Source organism: Struthio camelus, chromosome 26 (genome assembly GCF_040807025.1).
Source record: "Struthio camelus isolate bStrCam1 chromosome 26, bStrCam1.hap1, whole genome shotgun sequence".
Classification (NCBI taxonomy): Eukaryota; Metazoa; Chordata; class Aves; order Struthioniformes; family Struthionidae; genus Struthio; species Struthio camelus.
Genome location: NC_090967.1, coordinates 1,443,078 through 1,469,327, shown reverse-complemented (window position 1 = coordinate 1,469,327; position 26,250 = coordinate 1,443,078). Strand labels below are relative to the sequence as shown.

The following is a 26,250-nucleotide window of genomic DNA, read 5'->3' as shown; positions in this document are numbered from 1 at the left end:
CAAGTGTCAGGGCTCAACCACTGGACTATCCTACCTGCTATCTTTCCACACTCTCATGGGGGTCACCCTTTCAAAATTGATGGAAAAAAATGACTCCATGCCAGTCCTTGACCCATTCTTACATCTTCTCTCATATTAATTTGAGGGCTCCAGGCTGGCAGCACTAGTCTAGTTGAAGGATTATTAGAGACACCAACAGTGTGCAGGACAGGCAAGCACAGAGGAAGGGAGCAGGTGATGCACAGAAAAAGAACTTAGCTGGCAGTCTGCCCATTATGCAAGTAAACATCACTGGCAAGGAATCAGTATGCATGTTTGGGGGTGGTGGTGGGGAGATTTTTAAAGAAATTTTAAAATTTTTGCTTGTTCCTGTAAGACCCTTGGAAATACAGTTTATCCCACAAAAGGTATCAGTTCAGATGAGGAACAAGAAGACAAAAATCAAGACAGTCTATAACTTCAGGTTCAGCAGAAACCTTGCTTTACTTTACAACAGCTGCTTTCTCAGAGGCAGTTTGTTGCTTGGGATGAACTCAAAGCCAAGAGCCTTCCCTGCTGCAGTGACCCTGATCCCAGCCCCATCCAGTGGCTTAGGCACACTTCCCAAAGGACCACCTGGAGAAGACTGCTAGCAGCACAGGGAACCGATGTTGCAAGAGCTACGACAAATATTTTGCTAACCACAGGAAAAGAGATTAAGAAACACGTAAATCGGGGAAGACACAAAACACAAACCTGAGCCCGGTTTGGGGTAAAAACGATGCTTTCTTCTTTCGTCCAGCAAGAAAATACTGTAAGTCGGTCATTAACACCCGGGAGGCGGCTCCGGAACCGCGCTCCCACTACGGGAGCACGGCTGCGGCCCCCTCATACCACTGGGGCCGTCCTTCCGGCTCAGCGGAGGCCGGGTACCAGCCCCCCCAAGTCCCCGCAGCCCCAACGGGCTCTTGGGATCTGTCCTGCACCAGAGCCAGGCTTTGCCCCACGCCCAGTCTCTGCCCGGTTGCTGCTCCGTCCCGGTAGGGTTCGCCGGGCCCCGCAGAGAGAGCGGGCCCAGAGTATTCCTCGGAACGGCACAGCCACTCACCTGCGCAATGAAAAGCAGGAGAAGCGAGGCCCGGAGCCAGGCCTGCCGTACTGCCGCCATGCCGGGCCCGCCGCGCCGCCGCCCGCTTTTGTTTCCGACGGGGCCGGGCCGGGCCGGGCCGAGCCCCCTTCCGCACCAGGTAACACGGCAACCCGCTCCGGAAGTCCCGCCCCACGCCTGCTGGAGGAGCGAGTCGCCCTTGTGGACAGCCAATGAAATGGCCTGTGGTGTTGACGTTGCTTCTGGCAGCAGCGAATGAAATGGCAAGCGGCGGGGAGAGGACAGTGGCGGCGCGAGCAAGATGGCGGTAAGCTGTTGGCGGGGGCTGCGGGGCTCGTGCTCGCCTAGGGAGCAGTCACGCGGAGGTGGCGTCTGGGCTCGTCACCGTCTTTCCGTGGCTGCGGCCGCTGCAGGGCGACGAGCGGGGCCGTGTAGTTGCGGTCTCCCAGCCTTGGGAGATGCCCGGGCCCGGCTGCCCCGTGCTGCCCGCGCGCGGAGGGTCGCTGTGCCTTTTCGCCGTTTCCCCCGCTCCGCCTTCGCTTTTAGCTCTGTGTTGGGGGAGGTTTGCCTTAGTGGTATGGTTCCCCACCCGGGGTCTGTGTGCGTGCAGAGATGTTTTAATTTAGCTTGTTTTTGGTCAACTTCCTTAGGATAAGGAGAAAAAGAAGAAGGAGAGTATTTTGGACCTCTCCAAATACATTGACAAAACAATCCGAGTGAAGTTCCAAGGTGGGAGAGAAGGTGAGCCTACGGGCAGCACTTGGCTGGTAGTGAGGCACGTGAATTTGCAGCATACTTTGCATCTTGGCTTTTTTCCTCCTCTTCTGTGTCAACTTTTGTCTCCTATGTGATCATATTGCCTTCATTCAAGAAAAGATGAGTAATGGATTCTTTTCTTTGTTGCTATTTGCTGTTACAGGTATGAAGCTTCTTATTGTGTTTTGCCTTTAATCTTTCCAGTAGCCCCCATCACTGTTATTTTATCTTTGTGTTTCATCCTCTTTGTGTCCTTTTCTCATCATCTTCCATTGGTTTTCTTAAAGTATCTTTTTGGCTGTTTTTGGTGGGGGTTGTTTATTTGTTTGTTTTTATTGCAAGGATGCACTTAAAGCACAAAAGAAACAAAGCTTCAGAGCAACACATCTGTCTTCCCTTTCATCTGTTAACTTCCTGAATGTGCTGCCTGTTGTTTTGAATTCCTAGATTATTCTAACATGTTTTACAAGATCTTTTCGTCACTTTCAAGGCTCTTGTATCCTCCCCTTTCATCCGTCCTTGCTCTGCTAGCATATATCCATCACTAAGCAGCTGATAGTGCCATCTGCAGACACTTGTTCGTCTGACAGTTCACATGCTGTGTGGAAGTGCTCTGCGTAAGCTTTTGCAAGGCTAGCTGAGTTTGTTTTAAAATACCATTTTCAAACTCCCAGTTGCTCTGGATGCTTACTAGTTTTGAAAGTTACTAGGAATCTTTGATCAGTGGGTTTTTTGTATTTTTGGGGGCAATTGACAATTCTATTAGTTCTATTGGTTTAGATTTTCTTATCAAAAAATTTGCTCCAAGTTTCTTTCTGTTTTTTTAAATAGGATTATGGGAGTCATATCTTTTGGTTTAGTGTCTTAGCAATGATCGTAATGCTGGTAATCAATAGATGTTTTCAAGATGGAAAGTTATTCTGTGCAGTCCTGCAGTTTCTTTACTGACCAGTCTTGTAGATTCGTATTTGGTTTCCTGCCAAAGTGCTTGGCTCTGTGCAATGTATCCCTATAAAAGCAATACTTATGTTGAAAAGATTACAATTCAGGACGGAAGACAGGACACCTGGAAGATGGGTCACCTGAGGAAAACACTTAAATATTATCCTCTTGGTTCATTTTCCCATTCATCTTCCTTAAGAGCTTTTTTTAATGATATAAATTGTGTTGATTTGTATGCTGAGGTATTCTTAAAATGCCCCTGAAATTGACTGATAACAAAAATGTAAAAGTTTTGAAGAACATTTTGAAGAACTGGCTGAAAAACCTGAAGGCTTCCATTGACACAACACAGACCGGTTTCAGCTTGTGCTTTTACATTTGCATTGTGATAAAGAGGGCACTATTTAATATCTCTGGCTTGGCTTGTTTGATAGCCTTGCTTGAGGGAGGAGGGCCTGGAACTGGAGAACTGAGTCCTGTGTTGCCACAGTCCTATTTTTTGGCAGGGGGTGTCTCTAATCGTTCCTTTCTGTGTGGTCTTTAATAGCTAGCGGAGTCTTGAAAGGATTTGACCCTCTTCTGAACCTTGTGCTTGATGGTACCATTGAATATATGAGAGGTAAGTAACATGCGATTTGTGTTTTTTAAAAAAAAAAATCTTCCCCCCTGCCCCCAAATATTTCGCTTGATAAAAAACATTCTGTTCTGTGAGTTGAATAACCAGAAACTGCAGCTTGAGATCATCCAAAGTGAGATTTGTTCACAGTTAACTATGCTTAAAGGAAGGGTTAAGATAACAGAGGTTAGGTTAAGGGGCATTGCTTGTGGTAGAGGATTCTTATTAGTCCTTTTTGACCTCCCCTATAACCCATCTGGTCCTTGTTGTCCTCCAGCACTTGAATGAAGTAGCTTCTGTCCTCTTAAATGAGGCCGTTGCCTTTCACTTTGTGTATACCATTGGAGGAGGCCAGTTCACACACAGCATGAAAAAAAACTCAGTAAAAATTGGTATCTTACTGTCTTAAACTGTTCTGTTAGTGCGATCTTTGCATTTCTGTGGAACTAAAGCCTTCTATAACCTCTTAAGGCTAGCACAGCTGTGATTTTTAGTTTTATTTTCCCCTGCAAGCACAAATGTTCCTCTTCCCCTTTTTGCTCCCTTAAATGAAAGCGTCTTCTCATGTTAGGGGGCAATCTGTTTTCTAGAGTGTTCCCTTGCCTGTTTGCAAGGAAGCATCTCAAAGTTTAATTTTGTTCTTAGGAGGGAATTTTGAAAGATGAGCTTAGTGCCTTTTTACAAAATATTTTGACATCTTAAGGAGTGTAGAATTGGCTCTTGCTGTGTTAAGAATGTTCATCTGTCTGTCCCCATCCATTGTCTCGCTTGATTCAGTCTGGGCACAGACGAACAAGGAATTTGTTTAGTGCGTTCTGTAGTCAGGGTCTTTGTCTGATTTGCATTGATGCCCAAATGTTTGTCTGAAAGGGTATTTGGAATGGGAATAGGAGATTCTTTTAGCATTTGTATGTATGTATGTGAGTGACAGGGCTTTTGAATTCCTTGCATGCAAAGCAGAATGTGTATCCTTCAAATTGTGGTTCTTTATTTGTGGTGGGTGCTGCTTTGAAAACAGATAAATCCTGAAGACATCAGATATTATTGCCGTTTCATTTTTATAGTCCACGTGTTCAGGCAATGCAGAGAAGCCCCGAAAAATACTGTTTGTCTGTGCTTTTTTGAAGCTGATGGGATTTGGTTTTTGTTTTCTTTATGCTGCCATTGTAACCACAGACCTCTGCTTTTCAGATCCAGATGATCAGTACAAATTAACAGAAGACACACGCCAACTGGGACTAGTGGTCTGCAGAGGAACTTCTGTGGTTCTCATTTGTCCGCAGGATGGAATGGAAGCTATTCCAAACCCTTTCATTCAGCAGCAAGATGGCTAATGCTTTCTTGGGACTGTCTCTGAAGACTTCAAGGGTGCAAATCATTGGAGGAAACTATCAATGTGTGAAAACTTTCTGTTTTGGGGGAGGAGTTTGAATGTGTGTTTGCTAGTGTGAAAGATCAATCAACTTTTATTTTATGGCTTTCTGTAAGTGGTGAGAGGATGGCTCATGCTGTGTAAGAAGTTCAGTTCTGATCTTGTTGAAATAAACCTGAAACTCTTCATTCTTTAGAGTTGACAGGAGAGAGTATATCATCTAGAAATTGTATGAGACCTTCTTGATATTGTGAGTTTTGAACCAACCACGTAATGTTAGTAAAGAGCGCCCTGAAGATTGGTAATATGACTTAAATTTTTAAATACATTTTTAGAACATGATTTTGTTCCTCTTAGATGTCAGCACGTAGCTGGGAAGCGTTTTGCATTGTGTTTTAGGCTTTCTGCTCTTGAGTTCCATCTGTTTTGCCTGCTTGCTCCAGTACATGCAGGAAAATTCCTTTTGTTGTGTGATACCTTGTTATCACCTTTACAAACTACGTACCTAAGAAGATATTTTCTAGGACTTGTTCCAAATCTTGTGGGCTGTGGTCTGTGACATCAGAATGTTCCTGCATTTCTAGAGAAAGACTAGACTAACTTCTAGGGTAAATGCTGTGTCTTGGCTGAGTGACAGGAACATTATGGAAGTATTTGTTTGATAGTTGGAATTTTAGGGGAAGAATATTTAAGATCCTAATGTTCTATTACAGGTAGTGCCTGGGAATATTGGATATTTTTGTATCTTAGATGTCCATTTGTGGTTTTGCTGGTTATAATTTCCTTTGTAAGTAAGCATTTTTTTTAACTTCTTTTATACTTCATAAATAGCAAGATTTGAGGAGTTGTGAATGAATAAATACAATTTAGTCTGTTCTTATATTCCTGTTGTTTGTTAGTCTGAAGAGTGCTGTACAGCTGATACTGCAATTCTCCATGCTTATAAATCTAAATTAAATTTGTTCAGGTGGTGGGTAAGCATAAGGAAATGGGAACAGACCAAATCAAAAGCTGTGCTCCATCCTAAGGATGGAAGTCAATGAGAAGTGACTGATAGCTTCTGGACCCTGCTCTGAAGAGTCATAAGTTTTTGTCTTTTTAAAGACTGCCCGGTATAGGATGCCTACCTATAGACTATAGGTAAATAACCAGCTTTTACCAGCTGCTTTTCCTGAAGTCTCTTTAGAAGGAAGCCACGGCTGAGGTTCTAATGGCAGCCGTAGTGTTGTTCCTGGAAGTCCTCAAGAAAACATGTTAGGGACAGGATGCATTGGTCGTTCATTTTGGCAACAACCTACTCCCATTCATAGCCTTTCCTGGGTCAGCTCTGGAATTGATGGGCATTTTGAGTAAATCAGTTTGAGTTCAGTATCTCAAACTCCTCCAAAAAGCTGTGAAAGTAAGGACCGGTTGCCTTGTGTGGCATATTGTCTCTAAACTTGAGTGCTTCTGGATTTTAATCTCCTAGGAGCTCATTCTTTGCTCAGTGCCCCCAGTGCTAGTCTACAGAATCATGCTCCCTCCAACACTATGAGACTTGTTCTGCGTGCAGTGACGCAACTTCTAAGGAGACTCTAAGGTGTTTGTGGGAGGAGACCTGCTGAAGCTCTATCTTGAGTGGATTCCAGGCTGTCAATACAGAGGACATAGAACAATTGCCTGAAGTAATGTGTCAAGTGTTTAACTCGGAGGGGCATGTTTTCAGGATTTCCTATTGGCAAATCTTGGGGAGCTCCCTACTCAGTAAATAGGTTGTTGAATCTTTGTTGTAAGGTACGTACTGTCCTTGTCTGCAGTACAGTCTTCGGGCTTATATTTGGGAGCCAAGTACCTGAAAATAAGAATATAAAAGCAAGCATGAATTCTAAATGCACGTGCCCTTTTCTGTTCCATTCATTCCTTAACAGTGAACTCTTACGAGAACATTACAACAGCAGTCTTGCGGAAGCCTTTTTCAGAAATGCAGCAGGGAAGCTCCAGGAAAAAAGTGCACTTGATTCAGATAGCACTATTCTCTTTGCTGACCGTCACTGAAAAATGGGACTGAGTCCTGCTGGGGGGAGTTCTTGGAGTGTGGTGCCCTAGTTCAAGGTCACTATGCAGATCCCCCAAACTTCGCGATAGCTTGGTATAAACTATTTGGAAAACAAGGTGTATGGGATCACAGTAATCTGTTGCTTACACTGTGACTCTGTTTCTTTAGAGCATTGAGGATGGCTGTATATGTGACTTTCTTCTAGATGTAAGGACTCGTTGCTTTCACCCTCATCTCTGACTAAAACATAAAGATAAGTAGGTATGAAATATTGCAATCAATATGGAATTTGGCATCAACTCTGCTGATGAAAGATGTGGGTTTGGAAAAATGGATGTTTTTCCCAGGAAGTGTCAAACTTTCCAGAGTGTTTGATTTTGAAAAAGGAAAAAAATCATAATAAATTGTTTTGTTCTAAGTGGGTTCAATGTTCATGTGCAACTTCCTGAGATATAGCCAGCTTAGGAAGAGTTTGGTTGTTTTACCTTCCTGCTCCTCCTCTTCCTAGTCCAGGCTTTTTCCTTGGATAACAACTCCTATAATTCACTATGGCTTTACTTAGCTAAGGTAGAAGCTAATTAAAGTTGCCATTTTTGGTTATACAGCTTTCCTGCTATTGCCGCTCTGAAAGCAGCATGACAGAAGAGCTAACCAGGAGGACAGAAAACATGTTCTATTTTTAGGACAAGATTGGCTTATCTTGTATTTATCCTAGCCAGAAGGATAACATTTCCAGAGACCTCATATGAGTAAAGACTGCGCAAGGGCTGAGTTAAAATTAACTGCCTGACAGTTAACAAACATGGAGTCTGCACAAGAACCAGAGGAGCTGGGACCTCAGACAGAAGTGATTACAGACACCATTCTTGAGGTTGGAGAGAGACTCTTTCAGGTCAGCCGCAGGGCACTTTCGCTGCATAGTCGTTATTTTGAAGCCATGTTTTTTGGGGGCACAAGGGAGAGCTCTGAACACCATATAGTGATCAGAGGAATTGAAGCAGTGCCTTTCCAGGCACTTCTTGAGTTCACTCGCACGGCCCAAGTGTTTATAGATCGAGAAAATGTTACCAGTTTACTGGAAACTGCTGATTTTTTTCAGTTTGATACTGTGAAACTGTTTTGTGAGAAATTTCTGGAGCGAGAGCTGCATGTTTCCAACTGCCTGGGCCTGATGACTTACTCACAGCAATTTGCCTGCGTAGAGCTGCACACGTCGGCTCTGAATGTGGCTCTCACTCACTGGGGAGATGTGATGTGTCAGGAAGAATTTAAGGCACTTCCCAAAGAAATGCTGATGCAATTCCTGCAAAGTGATGACCTTTTTGCTCCTCGAGAAGATGTGGTTTTTGACAGTATTATGAGGTGGATAATGGAGGACCCAGCAACAAGGGAGCAAGACTTCTTGGATTTGGTGGGAGAAGTCAGAGTCGCTTTTCTGAGTCTATCCTTCCTTGATATCTTGGTGAAACGCAGCAAGCACCCTGGAGAGAAAGATACTTTCTCCAGACTAATAAAGAAGTTAGACAGCTGTCCTCCACCCAGCTGGCAAAATGTGGAACTGTCTTCTTATGCTGGCCGGAGCTATGACACCTTATATGTTCTGGGAGGAAGGCATGACAATAAACAGCAAGAATTATTTCTATTTCAACCTAAAACAGGGACCTGGCAGGCTTGTTCTCCTCTGCAGCGTAGGAACCTCACCCAGTATGCAGTGGCAGCAGTAGGTAATGCAGAGATGTAGCTCAAGTGATGGTAGTAGGGAGTGGGAATGAGCAAATGCGAAGAAAAGTTGGGGCCTTGGAGACCCAAATGCAGTGAGTTCAGCTTCCTCTCCTATAAAAACACTTTCTCACTAAAAACCTCACTTGTGAATGAACACATCTGTGTTCATTTGGGTTCAAAGAATGGTTGGTTTTCCTTAGTGCTGGAAGAATGTTAGGAAAGGCTGAATATTCCTTTTCATATAGCAAAAAGAGCCAAGTTACTGAATCGTTCTCACAGTAGCTGTATCTCGAGTGAGTCTAATGACTTCATTTGAAGAAGCATGTGTCTTTTAGGCCTTGAGCCTTCTCCTTCATGGTGGTTTTGACAGATGGTGACTTATGATTTTTAGTTGACTTTGAGTTAAAGCTACCCAAGGATGCTGTGAAATCCTCATCCTTGGAGATTTTCAAGACTCTTCTCAAAAACATGGCTACTCTAATTTAGCATTGGTGATAGTCCTGCTTCAAGTGGGAGGGGTTGGGCTAGAGAACCTCAGAGGTCCTTTCCAGCCAGTGTTCTATGATTTTGTGCAGGCTTGGAAGGAATCGCTGCCTTCTTTGGGCCCAGTGTGCCTGACAGATGATAAATCAAATGTTGCAAATCAATAAAAAGAGCAGCAGTTTTCTCTGCTTGTCTTGCAATGTTCCTGTGACAGGTTTGAGGTCATTGCATTTTAATACCAGTGCTGGCCCAGAAATCTCACTGTTATGGTCTTACCAACCTAAGGTGGAAGCTTATAACCCTCCAATCAAAGAAGAGTAACACTTTCAACTCGCAAATTAATTCATGTCTTTGATTTTTTCCAACTGAATGTGGAAGAGATGAGCCTCATTCCTCAAGTGAGCTTCTTTATGCCTGTGGGGCTTTCTTTAGGGGGCATGTGTTTATGAGAACAGAGCAAGATACAGCCTGGGGAGAAATTAAGAGCCCAGTTCTTAGGAGCAACTTTCAGCTTTCATATAGCTGATATTTTTCTCTGTTGTATTCCCAGGGAATTTTGTTTTTGTGACAGGAGGATGCTTCCGGGATGAGTTTGTGTGGTATAGTGTTGATTGGGTGCTGATCTACAATTGCTTGGACAATAGCTGGCTGGAAGGTCCTGCCATGAAGAAGTCTCGCAATAGTCATTGTGCCGTAGGAGCAGGGCTCTACCTATACGTACTTGGAGGGAGCACAGATGAAGGGATAATTGCAGCAGTGGAGCGCCTGGCTTTGATGGACTCCCAATGGGAAAGCATGAGTCCTATGGTTCAGCCTGTGGAAAGAGGAGATGCAGTCAGTGTAGGAACCAGAATCTATGTTGTCTGTGGCCTTGATGAAAATGGACATGTATATGGTGGAGTGCAAAGGCTGAACATGGAGACGGATGTCTGGGATGTCATCTCCTTCTCCCCACTTCCCAGGTAAGAAATGCTCCTCTAGGCCCCAAAGGCAGGGAAATATTTGCAGATAATTGCGTGCTGTCAGGGTGCCTGAGAAGAGGCCTTTTCCTTTTGTTTGTAGTAAATGACAGCTGAGTCCCTGATGCCTTTAGTAGGGCTGGGATTTCAGTTCTAGCAGGTTTTGCATGATCCATTTAACCATACAGCCTTATCTTTGGGCACTGTGTTTTCTCATTCTCCTCCCACCCACCCCCTCCTTTTTTCCTCCTTTAGTTCTTTATAGCATCTCTCTCAGATGCTATAATGGTGTGCAGGTTTCTTTTCATGGTTGCTTTTAGAATGGACATGATACAGGACCCAGTGGCCTGGGGACAGACTGTTTTCTAGAGCTTCCATCTGTGTTTGGAGTCCAGATAAATAAGCGAAGAGGAGGCGTTGATCACACAGACATAGCATTGATGGCACAGATATTTCTGCCCAGAAGACCAGAGCAGGCAGTTCTTGCGGGTGCTGCAGTTTTATCTTGTGCAACATTAGAAATACAGGTATCAGTATTAGCAGCTCATTTCCCCTTCTTAATTAGAGTCGAAGCAATTGGAAAGTCACATTATTTTAAAATATGAAATACAGAATCCCACTGCACTTACCCCAAGAGCGTGGAGCTAAGATCTTGCAGTTTTTAGACAGACATCCAACTCCAACTGGTAGACTCCAAGTGATGGAGGATTTGCCTTAATCTGTCTCTCTGCTCCAAGGTTAATTACGTTCTCTGTTGAAAGTGAACTTACTTTTTCTAAATACGCGTTTGCTGACTCCATCTTCTAGCTGCTGGTATTTACACTTTTGTGTATGAAGTCAGAGAGTTCCATCTCAGGTGGCTTCTTTTTTAAGAGACAGCAGGTAAGACAGCTGGTTAATTTGCTCTACGTGTACCATGGCTTAATGTTTGGAAAAGCATTAACGCCCAAGCGTCACATTTACAAAGAAATCCTTTCCTATGTTCTTAGTAACGTTGTGTTTTGTTACCAGGAGAAGTTCTTTAAAATTCTCATGAGGTGACTCTCATGAGAGTCTCTTTGAGAAGTGGCCTAGTTGTTGGTGATCCCGAATGAACTTTGTTGCAACTGTAAGAGATAGCATTGTGCAATACACAGTTGTCTCAGAATCTCCAAGAAATCTTAGCAGCAGTCTGGGCTTCCTGTGGTTATTGTCACTTCCAGGTAGTGCTGAAACATGAGAGGTCTGTAAATAAGGACTCAAAAACATAGCTGTAGTTTTGAGCTCAGATGCCTCCTGCTGCTGCCTGTAATCTCTGTTCCAAATAGAGTATTCTGCATAAAGGTAGCTTAAACCTATTTTGTTTTCCTGGTTAAATTAAAATGAATTGGCACACACATGCGTGCACGCACACACGCACGTGCACAAAATGCACTGGCAATACTGGAAAGATATAAACTAAAATAGCATTGCTCTGGGCAGAACAGAAAGCCAAGGCTTTTATTATACCATATTGCAGTTGTTATTGAATTATCTGGGAGATATAAAGTTAAGACAAAGAATGGAAAGCTGAGAATCATAAACCTCCTAAAGTTCAATTGCAAGGAAGTGCTACACCCTACATGTGGGGCAGGATAACACTGTGTAGGTGCAGGCTGGGATTCACCTGCATCTATAGGGTCCTGCTGAAGAAGACTTGGGGGTTGCAGTGATGACCAGGTCAAGTGTGATCCAGCAGTTGCTCTCACCACAAGGCAAACTGCATTCTGGGTTGCATTTGGAGGAGCATTGGTGGTGCATTGCCAGCAACCTGCTGGCAATGAGGCCACCTGGAATACTGTGCCTAGTTTTGGGTCTCCAGTTCAAGAGCAATGCAAAGAAACTGGAGAGGAGCCAGGCTGTGAGATGGTCACAGCCTAGAGCTGAGGGAGATGTGGCCTCTTTGTCAGGAAAAATTGTCCCCACTTCAAGAAGGGCGGTTACAAAGATGATGGGCCCAAACTCTTTTCAGTAATGTAAGATGATATAGCAAGGAGCAATGGCCACAAACTATGGCCTTGGAAGTTTAAGTTGGACATTAAGGAAAAGTACTCCCTGAGGAAGGGGTACAGGCCCCAGAAGGTGTGGGGGTTCTGCACTGTTGGAGGTTTTCAGACCTCAGCTAGGCAAACCCACAGCTGCTTTGATCTAGTATTGGCATTGGACTGAAGAAATCCAGAAGTCCTGTCCTACCAATGCTTCTGTTTAAATGCTCTGTTTAAATGGGGCCGTCTTGATGTGAGGACCACTGTTGCACTGAATATTTCAGGGAGCAGATCTTCCTATTGATACTGATTAAGAGTTTCTTTCCTTCCAGGTATGACCTGTGCATCACAGCACTGAATGGTGCTCTGTACACCATAGGAGGGGGAGCTTTTCGATTTGATGTGAAAACAGATGAATGGACCCAAGTGGATGAGGAATGCTTGACCCAGAAGTTCTTCATGGGTTGCAGCACTGTGAATGGACAAATTTATCTCCTTGGCCAGAGAAAGGGGAACAGTGCCCTCCCCACTGTAGTGCTCTTTGATCCCTACATTGACTTGTGCCAGGTCATAGATAACAAACTCCCTTGCCCCCTTCCTATTCACGGGTGTGTCTCTGTCCGAAGATTTGATACTTGGGCATAAGTGAAGCAAGATTCAGCTTAACCATAAAGTCATATGCTTTACAGCTGGTGGGAGTCAGCCTGTGTCAACTTCGATTTGGGAAGTTTGTTGAATTTTGAAAAATTCTATTTTCTTAACATCTTTATCTTTTTCTATCTGACAAATGATTTTGAAGAAAAAGCTGGTGAAACCTCTGCAGCTACCCCAGTGGTTTACAGTCTTATTATTGGAAATTGTGGTCAGTGTAGTTAAGGGCACATAAACTCATCCGAGTTGAAGCTAAATAAGGGTGGTTCAGACCCCTAATCTGTATGGTTCTTTGTGCTTTTTACAGCTGGGAGGGACAGGAATGTCACTGCATCAGTTATAAGGACTGTAGGAATGAAATAATAAATTATGTGTTAAGGGAGTCCTCAGCAGGATGTATGGGCTGTTAGTGCTGCAAGAAAGAGCAAAAGAACACACTCGGGCCAAGCTATACCAAATGTCAGTATCATTTTTAGCCTGAAATAAGTGAGCTTCCCAGGTTGTATAATTATGGATGAAACCACATTTATTCCAGCCTGGAGAGCGCCACAGGAGGCAGGCTCTTCTGGATTTATGCATTTGGGTGTGTGATGATAACCATTTGCAGACTGGGGCACTTAAGAGCCCTGCCCCAGTCTGCTTAGTCCCCTTTGGCTTCCTCACTGTGCAGACCCAGAGTGAAAATACCATCCCTATCCCACAGCACTGGAAGGAGGCTGCAAGGAGCAGGGACTTCCACATAGCCATAATTAAAGACTGCTGATGAGGAAGAGGGACTGCTAGGTCAGGACTAAGGATTTACCACAGCAGTAAGGACTATCTGGGCAGCTGTCCAAGGGCTCTCAGGACTCCCAATGATAGAGTCATGAGTCTCTCCCAAGCTGCTGAGAGAATGGCTGTCATGACTCTGCTTGACTGGATGATAAGGGGAGACTGCAGCAGTCCCAGGACCCAGCACTATCCCAGGAGGTCACACTACAAGGCTAATCAGATGCCTTTCAGCGTTGCTTCCTGCACATCTGAGTGTCAAAATCCTTCAATGGAATGCTGGCTCAAGTGCCTTCTGCCTTTCTCTCGCACATTTTTCCTGACTTGCTTATATTTTTCCTTGAATAAGTCAGATCTGGGAGAAGGATCATGGTTCTTCACAGCAAAGTCTTCTACTTACACCATCCCTTATTCTTCGCCTCAGTTCTCCTTTCCCAAACGTTTGTATAAAATGTGTCAGCCTCCTTGAAGGCTTATTCAAAGCCTAGGTAGAAAACAATTTTTGAAGACACTGTTTGCATGTTTTTATATATCATTTGCAGATATACATACATATAGATCTATCTGTCCTCTATTTTCTGAGCCTTTGGATTGTCAGTGATATCAGACCTTCAGTAGGTGTTTAAGAAGAATTTTCCTACTGAGTTAAGATCTGGTATTGCTGATACTTCAAAAATTGTTTGTTCTGCATCAGGCACAATTTAGTTTAGGTAAAATAGACTGGTTTGAGTGCAATTTGTTTTTATACCAGCTATATATATATATTTATTCTATATTTTATGTTCTACTATAAATTCTGAAAATGATATCAAATGCAATATGTTACAAGGTGAAAAGTCATCCAAAATAGAAAGAATCTCCAAAATATATCATTAAAGTGTTAATATTGTAATAATTTTATTTTCAGGTATTAAACTTCAAAAAAATTAACATATCCCTGAGGAAAGTTTCAATTTAGACTGTATTTTCCAATGGGAAAGCCTTCATTTGGAAGAGGTTTCAGTTACTTTGAATTTCAGGAGTCTCCTCCTCAAGTACACTTTCTGATAGCAAAACCTTTTGTACGAGTAAACTATTTTTGTATAATTCATCCATCAAATGCAAGTACTTATTTGAAGAAACCATTTATTTCCTGCAAAGCCTGGCCATTTTAGTCTATACAACTGAAAACTTACCTGCCACTTAAGCAAGTGTCTTTCACATGCAAGTGTCTTCATGAAATGTCTAGCAATGACTGCCAGTATCTACTGAAAATTGCAAGTCCGTTAAATCTTCAGTAGTTGTAATTTACCATCTCATGAACCTTTGGGAAGGTTTTCAGGTAATTGCAATTAAGTGAAGCCTATCAGAACTTCAGAATCTTAAGTCCTCTTCTCCTGTTCTCCTGTTCTTCTTCTACAAAGAGACTTTTTTCAATGGACCCTTTTTTCTTGGATAAATGATCAAGGAAGAGTAATAAAATAAATGCACCCAAGAGGGGAAGTGAAAAACGATCTCCTGAAATGACTTACTGCCTGGAAACTCTACAAGTAAATCTACTTTCGTCTAGACATTGGGTGATGTCTCAGGTAGACTGGTGTGGACAGTCTCACCTGAGACTGATGTCTCAGGTGGCCTTTCTGGCCTCTTTCTCCAGGGGCTCCTATTTAGCTTTTCCACCTTCAAGAGTGCGACTGGATCTTTGTGATTTGCAGTGAGACCTGTGTTACTCTCTGTTCTTTGTGCGATCTTCTGCTTCACTCCTATTGCTTTCCTCAGTGTCACTTCTTACATCCTTTCCTTTCTGTAGGGGAGAAACACAATTTAAAAGAGCTACAAAACCTACAGGATATTATATTAGAGGGGGCTAGTCCTGCTTTCATCGACAGCACTGGTGTGTTAACCTGAGATGTAAAATAAAAATAACAGGTGTGAGCGTGTCCTTAAACCAATGTTGTAACTGTCCCTGCATCAGGAGGTTGCTTAAACTGCCAGAGATTTGCTTTGCTAGTTTTCTCTGATTTTTCAATATTTGATTTTGTGATTCTAATCAGTCCTGCAATGTGAACTTTTGTAAATAATTTAGTATTTATTCTGCAAATAGTTATTCTGCATATATTCCTGTGGACTTTGTTGCTGTCTAGGCTCTGAATGTCTACATGCATTTCTTCAGTCCATTGCAGCCCTGTGATGAGGGCAGTCAAACCATCAAGGAAGGAGATGGAGAAAGCTGTGTCCTATGTGCTGAAGATAGAACTCTAAATGGAGTCCCACAGAAGTGGTTGACTATTTCCTGTCCTTCCCCCCTTCCCCTGCCTTTCCTGTGCAGGCAGACAAGAATCACCCTGGATTTCATGGTCTCTTGTGAGTAGCACTGGCAAAGATTTTTCATAGTGCACCATGGAGGATGACACTGAAGATCATCTGGATGATTAAGTGGGACCAGAAAATGTGCAACAACTGCAGGACCATCAGGAAAGTGTTTATCGGACAGCTTACCAGGTACAGCGGACATTTTGTCACAAAGTAATAGTATGTGCTGTGCGAAGGAGAGAGGGAGAAAGACACATCAGAAGAGGCAAGACTGAAGCAGGCTGAATACTTTGACTCTCAGAAGGTCAAGATTCTTTCTGGGCAAAAACTTGGCTCATGTGTCCCTGGGCAGAGTTGAGTCACGCTGGAACTGAGCTTCACTCCCGTGTCTTCATGCTCTGCCCAGGGATGGCTTCTGTCCAGCTCTCTGGTAAAGCTTGTCCTAGGTCCCAGGGGACCTGCAGTGACTCTGTGTTAAAATTGCCAACAATACAATAGTGTTTGTAGACAGGTCGGTTACTGGAAACATGCAATGCTTCCCAGAAGCAGCAGGAACCCACCATCTGGCGGTAATCCTCCGTGGGTCAGGGCCAGAGCTGGGCTTCCCCATCACTCCAGAGAGCACTCAGCATTCATCTTTTCATATCCCAGAGCATTGCCTTTTGCACATATGGATTTGTCCATGCAGGCATGAGCCATCCAGGAAGGTCCTCTGTTTACAGGAGTCATGTGAGAAGACGTTCCCCACCTGCTGTGTCCCCCAACCCATCTCCACTGGCCCCTCTCTACAGGCAGCATGGGAAGGTTGGAGAGCACTGCTTCCATTATGGTTCCATGCCAAAGGTAATTTACTGTTATTGCAACACTGACTTTAAAAGCTCTTAAATCCACATAGTAGTGAGGGAGTCTGGGAGAAAATTGCAGGCTCTTAAGAAGGCATCTAAAGACCAAGTCCAAGCATAGCCTAAAGAAGCTCACCATCTGAGAGTGGCGTCAGCAGAAGTAAAACAAGAGAAATGTTAATGCTTGTCTGAGAAGGTAGTGAAAGGAGGAAGCAGTGATTGTTACCAAAACTGGGAGCATTTTTCCTAAAATAAGTCTGTAGGGGAGTGATGAACAAAACTGAAACCCTAAGGGCATCAAAACTACTTATAAATCTTTTTTTTTCAACATATCGGGAGTGGGCAGCCTGCAAGGGGGTCTGTGGGGGTCAACAGGGGACCAAGGTGCAGAAAGAACAGCCAGAAAAGATAAGGCTGAAGCAGAAAAGTTAAATTATTTCAATGTGGAAGAATTTGGTTGTGCTCCCACACTGCAACCATTCTTTTTAGAGATATCCAAAGCTCTGTTTCAAATTGAAGTGTCTGCAGAAAAAAATTGTATAATAAATGCCTAAAACAAAAGCAACAGGTTTCCAGGAGCAGACAGCATTCATCCCAGAGTCCTGAAGGAACTCAAAGCCGATGTGGTTGAATTAGACACAGAGGGACATATCCACTTGCTAAAAATCCTTTCTCATACCTGCAAAAATGAAAGGTAGTAAATGTGATGCCAAATTTTTAGAGAGTCCGAGGGTGCATCTTGGGAACAACAGGCTATTAAGCCTTCTATCTATCCTGAACAAGCTAATAGAAATTAAAATAAATGAAAGAATAAGTGGTACAGATATGAGATAGTGGGAAAGAATCAATGTGGCTTTGTCAGGGCAGGCCTGGCTAATAAAGGCCTGGAATTCTTTGAAGGAAACAACAGGCATGTTCATGGAAAAGGCCACTTGCTGGAGTCCGGCTAGATTTCTAAAAGCCTTTTGATAAAGTCTTAGCTAAGGCTTTCAAGGAAACTATGTAGCTGTGGAAATGTCCTGGGCTGGATGAGAGTCAGGTTAAAAGACAGGAAACAAATGGTTAGTTTTCCCAAGGAAAGAAGGTCATCAGAGGCACTCTGCAGGACTGTACTAGAATCCTTGTTTCTGCAGATCCCCACAAATGATCTGGAAAGGATCTGAGTAGTGAGATGAGCATTATATGATAAAAATTATTCAGAGCTGTAAAGATAAGGGATGACAGTGTTGAATTGCAGAAGGACCTACAGGACCAGTCATTAAAATGGCAGATGAAATTTGAACTAGCTAAATGCAAAATGATGCACATGAGAAAATCAATCTGAATTTCACATATAAAATGGTCAGTTGCGAGCCCTCAGGAATGGGATCTTAGGATTATGATAGATAAACCCATGAAAATATCCCTCTACTTGATAGCTTTGAAAAAATCACATAACACGTGTGACAGTCATTAGGAAGGGGCTAATGAACAAAGCAGAAAATCATTATGCCGATGTATAAATCCACAGCTTGTCCACAGAATGAATGCTATGTGCACTTCTGGTCCCCTCCTCTCATGAAGGACAGAGAAAAACTAGGAGTAGGTTCAGAAGAGGACACCAGGGAGGATCCAAGACCTGAAATAGCTTCTGTACAAGGAACAGCTGTGGAAACCAGGATGCTTCATTCTGGAAAAAGAGATGACTGAGGGGGCTTCACAGAACTGTGAGAGGCCAGAAGGGGATAAATAGTGAACAGTTTTTACAGTCTATTTCTAAACAAGAACTTCTGGACTTCAATCTGCAGAAGGCAGGTATAAAGCAGACAAGATGGGAATATCCAGCCAATGTGCAGTTGAGCAGCTGATCTCATTGGCAGAGGATGTTACGGATGCTAAAACTTTACTTAGGCTGAAGGGAAAATTGAACAAGTTCAGTGGTGAGACACGTACCAAGGATTGCTAACTGTACATCTGCCCTTTAGGTAGTCACTGAACTGCAAGTTATTGAAAGCTGAGAGAATGTTTGGTAGACATAGCCTACCTATTTGCTCTGCTCTTACACACTTCCCTAGATATCTGCTTGTTGTTGCTGTTGGAGACAGGTACCAATCTAGATGGACCCTTTGTCTGACCTGGGACATCTGTTGTCTTCTTTGTTCTCACGTTATGATATGGCAAGTTGAGATGGCAGGGCTTGTTTGACATATTGCAGTGGAGAGTACTCAAGTCAAGGTTATTCTAGTTGCTTTCTCAGGAAAGTTACCTCAAATATTTATTGCCTTTCCCTCTGAAGCAGCTGTTTCACTGCCAGAGAGTCTGGAAGGCGTTATGCAACGTCAGCCTCACAGGCATCCAAGCTAAATGGAAGCAGGACCAAAGTTTAGAACTCAGCATCATCATTGCTTATTTGGAGCCATGGCAGGGAGAGAGGACAGCAATGGAGACTTGTCCCTATGCGTATGTAACATGTCCCTTTAAAAAAAATTCTTCTAGGTGTAGTAAATGAAATATTTGATTCTGAAAGAAAATAGAAACCTTAAACTGTAATGCAAGAGCTGTGGAATGAGTTTCTGGGAAGCTACGTAAGATCAGCTTTTCCAGGAGACTTGGAAGTGGTAAAGGAGGAGGAACAAGTTCCTTGTGGTTAATGGCTGGGAGCGTGGTCAGACGTGTGTAGCAGAAAGCCGTTCTCCAAGACCAGCGTCTGTGACTTCTTCAGGTATCGTTACTGATACTCTCTCAGCATGTCCAGTATCCTATCTCATGAATCTTCAGCTTGTACTCATAATTTTCCTGTTTTATTTCAAATAAATGCTTGTCCACCTTAAATCAATATCTCAGTCTTCTAAATAAATTTTCATTTTTCTAAATTAATTTTATCTTAATGATGCTTTGAGCAGGCTTTTTCTTAGTCTGCAAAAAATTCTTGGGAAATTCTAACCAGCACAGTTTGTACTTGCCTTCTCTTGTAGGAATCAGTGTTTGTAACAACAGTAGGCCACTTCCTACTCATTGAAGGAGTCACACCAGGTCTTGAGCAGGAATAGAGGAGAAGAAGGATTACTCTCAGACAGTGGTGGGAGTGGCCTCCAAGGGATGGGGAAAGGCAGTCATACAAAACACCCTGTGCCATGGTAGCTCATGAGATGCTGTGATTGAGTGTGAACATCTCATCCCATCGTGAGAAGCAGCCCCATATGAGAGACAGTCCCTGCCAGGAGAGTCAGTGAGAGCCTGGGAATGGAGGGACAGAGGTCACAGCTCTAGATTCATAGTTAAAAGCCCTGGCTTTTCCTTTTTGAATTCCCCTGATCTAGCTGGATTCATCTTTAAGCTTACCTGTAATGCCCCTTTCCCTGCCTTTCCTCTCTTCAGCATGGAGGGTTATCTCTCCAGAAGCTCAAATATTCTATAACGCCCCTCTTCAGAGAGCTTTAAAATGTAACTCACATTAACGGGAAATGACAAGCTGGGAGTTGATGAAAACGATGGCAAAAACAATGAAGATGGCTTCGCAGACCTACTTCCATTTCATGTAATGGAGTATCTTGGTCAGCTGCAAAGAGATAGACTGCCATATAGTCTACGTGCCTGGGGTCTTATTCTAGCACCCCTCTCCAGAACAGGGATGGCAGGGATTTCCTGTGTCCTACAAGGGTTGCCATGCTTGCGGAGGTGTGTCTTTCTTCCTGTGCACTAGCTACTTTTTCCCACGAGACTAAATCTGACACTTCCTAAATGCACTGGCATTATGATACACATGCAACCCACTTGTGTGGGTTATCGTAGCCACATGGGTCACATATATTAAGTCACACAGTTCCCAGCATAGACACTGGCGCACAGATCTACATTTCTAGGTAAGGATAACTCACCTCTAAAATATAATCAGAGGCATCATGGACCACTACGACTATCATCCCAAACCGTATGAGACTGGCACAGTAGGAGAGGCAGATTAAGGTGATGGTGGTGATGTGGTGGATGATCTGTTCCTTAAAGTCCTGGCATGAGAAGCGAGATTGTGTGTCAGTCCTACTATGACCTGGCATTCCTGGATGTTGCTGCCTCACTAGGACATGGCAAACGCCTTCACAAAACATCAGTACTCCCCATTGAACTACACCTCTCTGAACAGGACCTCTCTGAGGTCAAGAAGAATAAACACCTTCGGGTACAGTTTATGAAAGCCCAGATAAATGCCAGTGAGGTACAAGTAGATGCAAAAGCTCTAGAAGAGATTTTTCTAAATTTCCTATGAATAAAACTGCTTGTACACAACTCCTTTCTTAACAACCTATAATTTTCTCCCAGACTCCTCCACTACCTTGTGGACTGAAGAGCTTTTAAAGTCAGGTGCATGCATGTGCATGGAGAGCCTTCACGTCAGCATGTCATGTGTGTTTGAGTGTATGTGGCAGCAGAAAAAGCTCTACCCAGCTCCCAGAGGCTGACAGTGGAAAGGGAGACCCTCAATGTGGAGGGTGACCAAGCGCCATCATGGTGTCACTCACCTTCCTTTTCACGTCAAAAGGCAGAGCGGCAACCAGTGAGCAGTAGAAGGAGAGCTGCAGGAGGTAGAACCAGAACAGTGCGGGCAGGAGAGACTGCAATACAAGTGAAAGGCAGCATGATATCCTTGCTCAGATGACAGGCATGGGAGAGGGGAAAATTCTTCCTGGCCAGAACCAATTCCTTCAAACTTAATTCAGGTCAGCAGGGCTCAGTTATGTCCAGATTTTCCTATTTCCTGTGACTGAACCATTTCAAAACTTTTCACAGCCATTTTCTGACATAATATCAGCCTGGCTCTACAGCCCAGAACTAGCTTTGGCCAGTTCGCAGGAGGACTGAGAGTAAATCTCAGGAGGACTCAGGGTAAACCTCCGGAGGACTGAGGGTAAAACCAGGACCAGGTGCCCTGATAACGAACGATATAGAGAAGGCAGAGTTGCTGAATGCCTTCTCTGCTTCAGTCTTTACTACTAAGGCCAGCCCTCAGGCATTCCAGACCCTGGGGGCAAGAGAGAACGTCTGGAGAAAGGAAGACTCTGCCTTGGTGGAGGAGGATCAGGTTAGAGATCACTTGGGCAAACTTGACATCCACAAATCCACGGGCCCCGATGGGATGCACCCACGAGTGCTGAGGGAGCTGGCAGATGTTATTGCTAGGCCCCTCTCCATCACCTTGGAAAGGTCCTGGAGATCAGGAGAGGTGCCTGAGGACTGGAAGAAAGCCAGTGTCACCCCAGCCTTCCAAAAGGGCAAGAAGGAGGAGCCAGGGAACGACAGGCCTGTCAGCCTCCCCTCCTTCCCTGGAAAGCTGATGCAACAGCTCCTCCTGGAAGTCCTCTCTAAGCATGTGGAGGACAAGAAGGTGATCAGGCGTAGTCAGCACAGATTCACCAAAGGGAAATCATGCTGGACCAATCGGATAGCCTTCTGGGAGGGAACGACTGGCTGGGTAGATGAGGGCAGAGCAGTGGATGTGGTCTCCCTGACCTTCAGCAAGGCTTCCAACACTGTCTCCCATCACATCCTTGTAGGTAAACGGAGGAAGTGTGGGTTGGATGAGTGGTTGGCGAGGTGGATTGAGAAGTGGCTGGATGGCCAAGCTCAGAGGGTTGTGGTGAATGGCGCAGAGTCAAGTTGGAGGTCTGTAGTTAGCGGTACCCCCCAGGGGTCAGTCCTGGGTCCAGTCTTGTTCAACGTATTCATCGATGACCTGGAGGAAGGGACAGAGTGCACCCTCAGCAAGTTTGCTGATGATACTAAAGTGGGGAGGATTGGCTGACACAGCAGAAGGCTGTGCTGCCATGGAGAGGGACCTGGACAGGCTGGAGAGGTGGGCGAAGAGGAACCTCCTGAAGTTCAACAAAGGGCAAGTGCAAGGTCCTGCACCTAGGCAGGAAGAATCCCCTGCGCCAGTACAGGCTGGGGGTTGACCTGCTGGAAAGCAGCCCTGCAGAGAAGGAGCTGGGAGTGCTGGTGGACAACAAGTTAAGCATGAGGCAGCAGTGTGCCCTGGTGGCCAAGAAGGCCAATGGTCTCCTGGGGTGCATGAGGCAGAGTGTTGCCAGCAGGTGGAGGGAGGTGATCCTCCTCCTCTCCTCAGCCCTGCTGAGGCCTCACCTGGAGTACTGTGTCCACTTCTGGGCTCCCCAGTCCAAGAGAGACATGGCCCTACTGGAGAGAGAGAGTCCAGCGGAGGCCTGTGAAGATGAGGAGGGGACTGGAGCATCTCTCCTCTGAAGAAAGACTGCGAGAGCTGGGCCTGTTCAGCCTGGAGAAGAGAAGACTGAGACGGGATCTCATAAACGTGTATAAGTATCTGAAGGGGGCGTGTCAAGAGGATGGGGCCAATCTCTTCTCCGTGGTGCCCAGCGACAGGACAAGAGGCAACGGGCAGAAACTGAACCACAGGAGGTTCCACCTAAACCTGAGAAAAAACTTCTTGACTGTGAGGGTGACAGAGCATTGGAACAGGTTGCCCAGAGAGGTGGTGGAGTCTCCTTTGCTGGAGATACTCAAAACCCGTCTGGATGTGATCCTGGGCAATATGCTCTAGGTGAGCCTGCTTGAGCAGGGAGGTTGGACTAGATGCTCTCCAGAGGTCCCTTCCAACCTAAACGATTCTGTGATTCTGTGATTCCGTGATTCTTGCAGAAGGCACGAGTTTCTAAAATCTTGTTTCTAGAGAACTGGGCAAGTACAGCATCTCTAGAGAAAGGACTGATGACCCTGGAATTAATTCTGTCTCTTCCTGTACCCCATAGTTTGTCATAACTTCTAACAAAGCTGTGCACAGCAGGCAGGAGCCAGCTCTCTCAGGGGAGATGGGACAGTGCTTCTGTAGCATCTCTGCAGATGTGCCCTGCATTGCTGGTGCCTGTCTCAGCATCCTGATCCACTTTAACTAATTGTCTCCCTCGTACCCCTGGGACGATATTGTCAAAGTGCTTTGTCCCCCTAAGGGTTAGTCTGTGCTTCCTGATGTGCCAACCTCTATGTTTCTGGAAAAAAAAAAAATGCCCAAGCCAGTATGGTAATATCTGCCACGCTGAGCCTTGAGGACCTACAGCATTCCCACACATGGGTCCTGGGGAGATGCCTATCGGTCCACAGACTCCCCTTGGGAGTACAATTTCCCTCTGCCATGTAGGGATGAATGTCTATAGCTCACGTATCATAGTACATCATCCTTGATTAAAAAGGGGCTCTATGATGCTAGGAGGAAGGAGCAGTGGAGAGCTAGGCAAGGGGAAGGAATGGTGTGAGCAGGGTTGTCCCACAGTGGGCTCCAGGAAGGGCCCTCAGAAATGCCATGGTCTTCTCCTACATCTGCCTTTCTGATGAGAGTGGGGGCTCACATAGCTCCACGGGAGCGTCATCTAGGATCAGGCTGAACCTTGGTTCAACTGGGGTCTCCCAACACTGCTACATCTAGCAGCTCCTGTATTCCAGGTTGCAAGTTCCCACTTGGGGGTCTGTCCAGAGGTACTGGAGCAGAGCTCTCCACCAGCAGAGGAGGTGGATGAGTGAGGGACTTCCTTTTCACACCTGCTCTGAACATGATACTATGAAAACCAGAGAGATTCAGTATTCTTTGGGCCTATCCCTTGTCCATTTTCTAGTGCTCAGCAGGTGGGTAAAGATTAGTCTGGAGCCAACCTGCAAGATATCAGTGTCAACCAGCCCTAGAGCAGGTGGATTTGCTGCATTCACCTTTCAAAGATGCATCAGACAATAATCAGGAGCGGGGCACCTGGGATGCAGAGCAAGAGGTCCCGAGGCTGTGGGTAGTGTATGTCTGCAGATTCCTTCATGTCTTCCCAGGTAGCTTGCGGTGGCAGCCAGTACTGGCAGTGCCAGAAAACCTCTGACTGTCCCATTCTTGTCAAGAATATGAGCAGAAGGTTCTGGACTCAGGAAGCAGGCAACAGTGAGACTCCCTCCTCACTGCTAAATCAGAACGCCCACCACCCTAGGACACCCAGCGCAACATTTCATCATTCATGCTCCACACTTCTGAGTCAATCACATGAGTGTGATTTTTAAACTACCTGAAATAGCATTTCTTGTCCTGACCTGTCCATGAGCTGGAAGGTGGGGTAAGATGTCCTAGTACAGAGAAGTAATTTAGTATGTGTCAAGGAGGTGACAAAGCCTGTGGCTAACTTCAATTACACTGCATTGTACACATGACTAAAGTCCCTTCCTGGTGCCAAAAACAGCAGGGTAGCAGAGGCCTCTCTCTTGCCTCCTCTTTCTACCAGCCTTCTCCTTTCCAGGCTGCAAAGCCCTCACAAGTTAAACAGCTGTGGCACAAAATCACACCATAATTTTAATCATTCTTTTCCTCATTGTCTGCAGCTTTCAACTGGGCTGTGAGCTTCTTGCTGTGGAAGGCTGAGAGCACTAGGCAGCAGTCAAGATCTGGGTGCACCATGCATTTGTACAGCGCCATAATGGCATTCTCCATCAGTGAACAGCAAGGGCTATTTACTCCCTGAGGGACAGGGAGCTGAGTGTGGTTACACTGCCATCCAGGGCAGCACATCTACAGCATAGCTCAGGCAGGGACTGAGGACCCAGGGCTGAGCTTAAGTGGAGCCCCTGGACCCAAAGACAGAGGTTTTGGGTGGAGGCCCTGGAGAAGTTGATCAGGGCCATTAAGGCCTATTGGTGCCCTCAGGGCCCTGATTGTCTTCATTTCGGTGCCTGCATCTTTCCCAATGACTTCGAACATCTGATTAGCATTTTTAACCGTCAGTTACTAAGCACCAAGTTAGTATACCCCTCCACAAGACTGTTCTGAAGTGGTAACACTCAGCCCAGTGCTTAGGAGACTTTCTCATGTGTACCAGGTTGCACTCCTCAATATTGAATTTCACTTACATTTTATTACTCAATCCCATGAATCCTTCTGCAACTGTTTGCAGGCAGCCAGAATCCTTCCCTCCATGAGTAAATTTCATCATTAGCCAATGTTGCCATTTGACTTTTCCTCCTCCTTTCTGGTTCAGCTGTAACAATTCATAGCTGCAGAACTTATCCCTGTTTTTTACCCATGGTAACCTCCTTCCAGTGTGGGAACTCACTACTGAGACTCTGATCCTTAATTTCCTTTCTTGGTCAAGTTTTTACCCATCTGAGACATTCTTGGGTTGATTTCTTTAACAATTACTGGTGAGGGACCTTTCTGAATGCCTTTGTAAATCCAAGTAGCATTCACAGGTTGTCTCTCATGTATGTGTTCAGTGACTCTTTTGCATAATGTCAGTAGCTCCGTGAGGCATGATTTCCTCATACACATGCCAAGGGGATTCTTTCCCATAGTATTAGTTTCATATGTTTCCACTAATTCTCTCATCTATTATACTTTCTACCAGTCTGACCAGTCTAGATGTCAGGCTACAGCTGTCTGTAGCTCCTCATATTCTCACTTGGCCTCTCCTTAAATTTCTCTGATAAAAACATGGTTTGAAGCAAAAAAAGTGACACTCCACAATTTGCAGTTTAATTCTTTCTCCTGTGAATTTTCTCCTGACACTTGAGTGAATACCACCAAGGTTTGCTTTTGTTCAATCTGTCCATTTGCAGTAAGACATCTTGTCGCACTTCAGGTTGCATTGGATCCTCTTGGATGTAGCCTTGGCAAGAAGAGGTCTGGTATGTGACTCTCTGAGTTTCTATGCAGGGAAATCATATGCAGACAGCTCATAGAAATTTTTCAGCTC

At 44.7% G+C, this 26,250-nt stretch overlaps 3 protein-coding genes and 1 pseudogene across 8 annotated transcripts in view; 2 read left to right on the top strand and 2 right to left on the bottom strand.

Moving 5' to 3' along the window:
* The window catches only part of SPPL2B (signal peptide peptidase like 2B), a 39,839-nt gene extending 38,567 nt beyond the window's left edge, over positions 1 to 1,272 (bottom strand). For 2 of the 6 annotated variants that reach the window (XM_068920081.1, XM_068920077.1), the window contains exon 1: positions 1,088 to 1,272. In XM_068920081.1, the coding sequence (XP_068776182.1) occupies positions 1,088 to 1,147 (60 nt within the window). In that variant the 5' untranslated portion in view covers positions 1,148 to 1,272. The remainder of the gene's footprint in view (positions 1 to 1,087) is intronic. The other 4 variants (XM_068920079.1, XM_068920082.1, XM_068920080.1 and 1 more) reach the window with 3 other exon arrangements.
* A 5-nt stretch (positions 1,273 to 1,277) lies between these two features.
* LSM7 (LSM7 homolog, U6 small nuclear RNA and mRNA degradation associated) lies at positions 1,278 to 5,653 on the top strand. The gene is made up of 4 exons (XM_068920083.1): positions 1,278 to 1,394; positions 1,738 to 1,828; positions 3,333 to 3,404; positions 4,593 to 5,653. Exons 1-4 carry the CDS (start codon positions 1,389 to 1,391, stop codon positions 4,733 to 4,735), a joined length of 312 nt encoding a protein of 103 aa, XP_068776184.1. The 5' UTR covers positions 1,278 to 1,388; the 3' UTR covers positions 4,736 to 5,653.
* A 1,889-nt stretch (positions 5,654 to 7,542) lies between these two features.
* Positions 7,543 to 14,313, top strand: LOC104149768 (kelch-like protein 24). Its single transcript, XM_009683598.2, has 3 exons — positions 7,543 to 8,532; positions 9,564 to 9,975; positions 12,308 to 14,313. Exons 1-3 carry the CDS (start codon positions 7,611 to 7,613, stop codon positions 12,618 to 12,620), a joined length of 1,647 nt encoding a protein of 548 aa, XP_009681893.1. The 5' UTR covers positions 7,543 to 7,610; the 3' UTR covers positions 12,621 to 14,313.
* A 603-nt stretch (positions 14,314 to 14,916) lies between these two features.
* LOC104149815 (ceramide synthase 4-like) lies at positions 14,917 to 24,429 on the bottom strand (annotated as a pseudogene).
* Between the last annotated feature and the right edge of the window lie 1,821 nt (positions 24,430 to 26,250).